Genomic DNA, 6,295 nt, shown 5'->3' with positions numbered 1-6,295 from the left:
CTTCTGCGACCATGCAGTCGCTTTTCATGCATTGGCCTGGCATCATTTGTCTTCACTATACTGCACAGCACCTTTGTGCTCAACTCAGTTGTGCCAGGTCCCGTAGTTCGACCATCCGTCTTGTACTTCACGTTGACTCTGGTCCTAGATATGAATCTGGATTCCAACATTGGATATTTAATCTCTTTAGGCTCAGTCTTATATCGTCCCAAAAGAGGGATGGACCAATCAGCGATCTAGTTTGCGGGATATTGGGATGACCTGTAGGGTTGACACCCCTTCTCGTCCCACTGGGACGTTGTGTGGCACGGTCTTGGGATACACAAATCCCGCTCATCTCAAATCCAATCGTCTATATTCCACAGCAGCACACACCGCCGACACGAGCCACCTGTCTATAACACCGGGTTGGAAGTCCTGCGGATTCTCGAAATTGCAGGCATCCCATCCCGCTATTGTGGGCAGATATAAGACCGAGCCTTAATCCTCCTAAACCTCGATTTTTTTTAATTAATCAGCCAAGTTCGGTTTCAGGGTTAAGTTCGTTGTTGCTTTAATTAAGTTTGGTTTTGGGTGCGGGAATGTGGAGCGAATCTCTTATCGTCGTAGCTCTTCTGATAAGACAAACGTGCACCACGTGTGCGCTGGTAGTAGCGCTTCTGCGCTGCATTAATGCGCTCCTTGATAGCTTGCTATTGCTTAGGCGAGTATACCATCTTGTATATCACCATATTAACTTGATATTCATCGGGATCAATAAAAAACAATTTATCAAGTGGTCATTGTCTTATGGCTAATTTAGGCGGGGACTGCCTTCATGACGGGCATGACTTAGGCACTAGTCCTCTCCAAGCCAAAAGTGTGCAACAAACATTCAGTTGTCCCCACCGTCCACGTCCAGAGCTGCTACAAACTGACCCACATTCGCAGAAGCTCCAGGAGCTTTGCTGGCAGCACCAGTCGCCGTCGTCGTTAATTGCTTCCGATACGAAGTAGCAATTTTACTTGGAACCACGAATGTAAAGTAGAAGTGGTCCGTGTCCACGTCAGCTTTCTGTAACCATTTAAGAAGTTTGTTCAATGGCGCAGCTTTGATTCCATGGGCCGCGTTCAGGGTCATCTGTAACCCGTAACATTTGCTGTGTCCATCCCAGATGAATGCATCCAGCGCTCCAAACGATTTTGATGTTGGCCGGTAGTACGTCCAGCTCTTAGCTAGTTTTAGTTTGTCAAGAGCAGCAAAGCGTACTGTTTCCATCTCTTTCGGAATGGTCACAGCATCTAGAGTCGCTGAGCACAGCGAGCGGAAGTGTAGCGTTCTCTGCATGTGCACGCTAAACCACTTGTGGCAGAGCAGCTCGTACACCTTGCCGCGTATGACAGCCGTACTTCCCGACTCGTCAACATCGTGGACCACAGCGAACTCCGATACTCTAGCTAGGCTATCCCCGTGCACTTTGTCAATAACCGCCTCAGCGATGTGCATGGACACAAAATCCAAATAAAAGTTCGCAAGAAAATCAGCTTGGGTGGGAACCATTTCAAGGACGCAGTGACTATAGTCCTTTTCCCTCACAGCATCGTTTTTTCGGCAATAGGAGATAACGTCCAGTGCACTGAATGAGGCGATCGCTGACTTTATTTTAGCCTCAGTTCGACCCATTGCCTGCGAGAAGACGAAACGAGGAATTCCACCAAACCCATCGTACCGCGATAACAACTCGCCTTCAGCAAGTTTCAATTCAGCTGGAAGCAACGAGTTGTAATCTTCTAGCTCCTCCAAGGTCCACGTCGGCATGATAAACGTTAGCCCGTCCACTTTTGAGAAATTATCAATGCCGTCGACACCCGGAGAAGCAAACAAAATCGAAACTCCTCTCCAGCCTGTAAGTTCCGATGATGTTGCCTCGACAAGTCGAATCACATAGGGTTTGCCCTCGAGCGCACGAACATCTGTTTTGTTCAACTCGACAAATTCCGTGCTTGCTGCGTCGTATTTGAGATATTTCTTCTTATGGTTCACCACCAACTCGTACGGGGGGAGCCGCTTGACATCCTCTCGCTCACGTAGTATGAGTTGAAAGATGCAATACAGGAAGAACCGACTCTTCCCAATCCCCGGATTCCCCGTGACAACCACGTTGGAATCCTTGCCTGGTTTACTTTTTTCGTGTGGCTCGCTCGCACTAGTAGGAACGAACTCAAAGCAAGATTTCGCGTACTGCACCAACTGGGCAAAGATCACAACATACGCATCTCTCTCCAAGATCGTTTTGAATTCCGCCTTTGGATGCTCCAGCAGCGAAGGGAAGTCTTTCATATTGAAGAATCTCTTCTCCTTGTTCACGTCGTCGCCCACTCTGCGCTTCTTCAGTGGGTGGAAGAACTCGGCAAACCACCCATTCGACGGATGGCGTTTCCCTCCCTCCGGAACCACCACCAGCACGTTCACAGGGCCCCTCCCTTCTACTTCATCGTCTTCATCCACTCCACCGACATTCACATCCGACAACCCCACACGTCGTAGCCTCGCTCGCGCCGCTCCCAGCAGCTTCAGACTAGTCGTAGCAATCACATCCTTTTTCACTTCTTCTTCAGTCAGCCACGGACCGCGACCCTCGTCCTTTTTCGCCAGGAAGAGCTGCAGGTTCTTGGCGTCGCATGTGATCGTCGATGCGTTCTTCTCCTTGATCGCGTCCTTCAAGTGCCCCACAGACTTGTTCTCGTCAATGTCCACAGGGAACGCGCTCCCAGCCACACCAACGACGACACAGTACAAAGTAACCATAGTTCCTCGAGCCGCTGATTCTGGAATGAGCACGTGGGAAAAGAAGGTGAGGGGGTGGATAATTTTGCACCTGTTCTCTGGATTTTATCCAGAGTCCCGAGATAATCCAGCGATTTCGTTTACCCTGTCATAACAGTTTCGGATCGTTTGAGTGCCCATTTCCTTTTCACAATTTTTTTATTGTAGGCTGGACAAAATATTAATACCTTGCTAAACTTGTATGATGATACTTTATTGTAACCTGGCCAGGAAATATTTATTCAAGCTGCCCTGATTGGGCAATATTTGCCGACCTACTGGATCCGTCGCACAATAACACCGTTCCTCGCCCAAACATTTATGTCGAGCACGAAGCACCGATTGGACGTGAGGTAAACATTTATGTCGAGCACGAAGCGCACCGATTGGATGCAAGCAACCAGGCAAACTGCGTCGATGATTAAATATTTACATCTAACTTCGCCAACATATCGTATATACTGTCAATCGGGCACATCAACTAAGTAAGAGCTCTGCTATGTCTTTTCACACCTTTCAAAGTCGAGACGATAGTATTAATATTTTTTATGTAGGATACTCAGACCGCATCTTGTAAAAGCTCTGCGATAATAATTTCCACACACTTTTCAAAGTAGAGACGATAATATTATTATTACTTGTATTTGTATTTGTTATTGTGCATTTCAATGCTTTTGTCCTTTTCACTTAGCCTGGTACTCGATTTATAATAAATCGAGGTCGTTTTATTAATTTGATGTCGATAAAAAATACTAATCGATCTAGCTTGACTGGCTGATAAATCGAGCTACGATAGTCAAATCGACCGCTCTGAATCGATCAGCCACCAAATCTACATCGATATCCTGTAAATCGACCCTTTTTGCCGCTTTCAATTGGTAATTCGATCACAGATATAACAAACCAGTGCTTGCCTCTTCCCATCTCATTTTACGCGTGGTTTTATGCCCCTGCCTTGCTCGATCTAGGCTATAAAACGGATGGACATTCTATCTGCAAAGTACAATCGTAGTTTTATTAAAGGGGGCTCCACGACCTTTGTACCCAGGTACCGCACTGCGCATGGTACCTGTCACGGGGTCACACAGCATCTTGCCATAGAGGAAGTTAGCTTCCGAGAGTATACAAACTCTCAGTGAGCGGCAGTTCACAGGTCCCCTTTTATCGAAATGGAGCGAAGTGACCAAGTTAAGGTAGAATGTAAACTGAGTCTATTTATAGGTAGCCTAAGCTTGGGTTAAATATAAACTATAAGTCACCCATAGGAAAGCAATGTCATCAGCCAATGGTTGGCTTTGGACGACCTTGGTACCTTGTACCAAATATCCCGAAGTATGACGTGTCACACTTCATGTAACTAGGGGTACACTTAGGGCTACGTACCCCGTTACATCCTCCCCCCACTTAGGTTCGGTTTACCGGTTCGTCACAAACTTTATTCTCAAAGTCGAAAAACATCGACTTGGCCGCGCGAGCGCGGCGGAGGCTCACTTCACAGTTAGAGCCTCGAGCAGCAGTCTGTGCGCTCCTCTTCTTGGTCTCCACTTCCCTCCAAGGCTGCTGCCGGAAAGGCGCAAGCCAAGAGCACTAAGCCTCACGGCAAAGGCTCGGCACTTCAGGGGGCTACTCAGATGTCCTCCGAGGCGATCGACTCATCGGGTGACGTGGCTGTGGGCAAGTGAACAAGCAAGAGCCGCAGCCCGTCGCCCTCGGCCTCTCCAGACAATTGTCCGAACCCTCGGCTCGCTGAATGCGGGTTGGACTCTGGCAGTGAGGACGAAGCTGGGTCCGAGAGCACGCATGATGCTGCTGTGGGTTCTACGGGAGGGCACAGCCCAGTGCCCATCGAGCACAAAGACGAAAGCGTGCAGTCGCTCGCTAGTGATCACGGGGATCACTTCCACAGGACGTCTGTGCGTCCTGAGAGTCCGGCCGTCAAGGCTAAGGGCACTCCCAAAGCTGGTGGCGATGGGGAAGAGAAACCTCGCAAACGTCTCTCGCTTGCCGAGGGTCTTGCACGTGCTAAGGCCGCTAAAGCCGAAAGCGCCAAGCCATCTAAGAAGCGTACGGTTTCGAAGTCTCCACTCCGCGAGGAGAAGGAGACTCGGTACTCCCAACGAGGCCTCTTCGATTCCTTGGATGAGGCGGTCGAGAAGGAGGAGGAAGAGGGTGCTATTCCTGAACCCCGGGAGATCATTAATGACCTCGACCAGCAGCACGAAGACTTCCAGGCTGCCTAGCGTACGCGTGGGGGTTCGGTGGTGACACCCATCAGCTAGGGAGCTGTCATCAACTCAAGAGGGTATTGGCCTCCCGAGGAAAGCTCTGAGGCTGACCTCTTCCTGGAGCTTCTCGTCGCTCCTCGTGGCCTTGTGGGCGACCACACCTCTAGGGGTGTTTATGAGCGTAACCTTGTTCAAAAGGAGCAGTTGTTTGTCGACAACTTGGAGGCGGCTCGGTGTTTGCTTCTCGCACCACACCGTACCTTTCTCAAGGACTTCACTACGTGTCGTAACAAGCCCGAGAACCGGGGTGGGATCTACCTTCTTTGGGGCTACCCATGGGTTCTTCCCGAGGACTGTTCCAACTGGAGTTCTTGTGAGGATATGTTCTGGGCTTAGGTGGAGTCTGTCAAGTACTCACCCACGAAGTTACCGGAGCTCCATGAAGATCAGCTGCTGTCCCGCATCCTGGACCAGCGTGATCTTCGTGTTCGGTTTCCCCACATGGTCAGCAGGCGCATGCTACCAAGGGACATTCTGAAGCGTGCGGCTTCTACCGCTCACGATGAGCGCGGGTACGGAGTGTCGTCAACGTCCATACTCCGTTCGGGCAAGTAGCCCCGGATTACTTATGAAGCTACCGCCGCTTCTGTTCTTAGATTGCGACAGACTTCGGGCAGTCAAGCAGAAGCCGTCAATCGGCTCCCACGAGTTCTCGGAAGGAGGCAAAACCCCTCCACTTCACGGGGAGCTGTCGCTTACCGCGATGCCGTTGCTCCTGGAGAATTTGCTCCATGTGGTATATGACAACTTTCATCGATCCACCAGGGGCTAAGGCCGTCTCTACCTTCTACGGACGCATTACGAACGCTATGCGTACGGACCCGTTAGCGAGTCTTCATAGGGAGGTGGATAGCGTCTCGGGGCTTGCCTGCACCCCGAATCGACGATATGACAACTTTCATCGATCCGTCGGGGGCGTCGGCCCAAATATGGCTCTGGAGCGTCGGGGCTAAGGTCGTATCTACCTTCTACGGACGCATTACGAACGCTATGCGGACGGGGCCGTTAGCGCCAGTGTTCGTGACAGCTGCTGCTGCCTGCGGAACTATGTTACCCGCTTGTGGATCTTAGTTACCCACTTGGCCAGCGCCTCCTCTGGGCGCTGCCACCATCAAAGCATCCTCGGAGTCGTCATATACGTCGACAAAACCCAAGCATCTGCCGGATGCTTTGGTACCCAGGCAGTACTTGCGGGCGCCCCGGG

The 6,295-nt window shown here is 50.5% G+C and overlaps 1 protein-coding gene across 1 annotated transcript; it reads right to left on the bottom strand.

The window, feature by feature from the left end:
• Window positions 1-762: 762 nt before the first annotated feature.
• On the bottom strand, window positions 763-2,805 carry PITG_12626 (Crinkler (CRN) family protein; the record flags this gene model as incomplete). Its single annotated transcript, XM_002899340.1, has 1 exon — window positions 763-2,805. One exon carries the CDS (start codon window positions 2,786-2,788, stop codon window positions 875-877), a length of 1,914 nt encoding a protein of 637 aa, XP_002899386.1.
• Between the last annotated feature and the right edge of the window lie 3,490 nt (window positions 2,806-6,295).

The sequence above is a fragment of the Phytophthora infestans genome, genomic scaffold, assembly GCF_000142945.1.
Source record: "Phytophthora infestans T30-4 supercont1.31 genomic scaffold, whole genome shotgun sequence".
NCBI lineage: Eukaryota > Oomycota > Peronosporomycetes > Peronosporales > Peronosporaceae > Phytophthora > Phytophthora infestans.
This window is presented reverse-complemented; position numbering and strand designations above follow the sequence as displayed.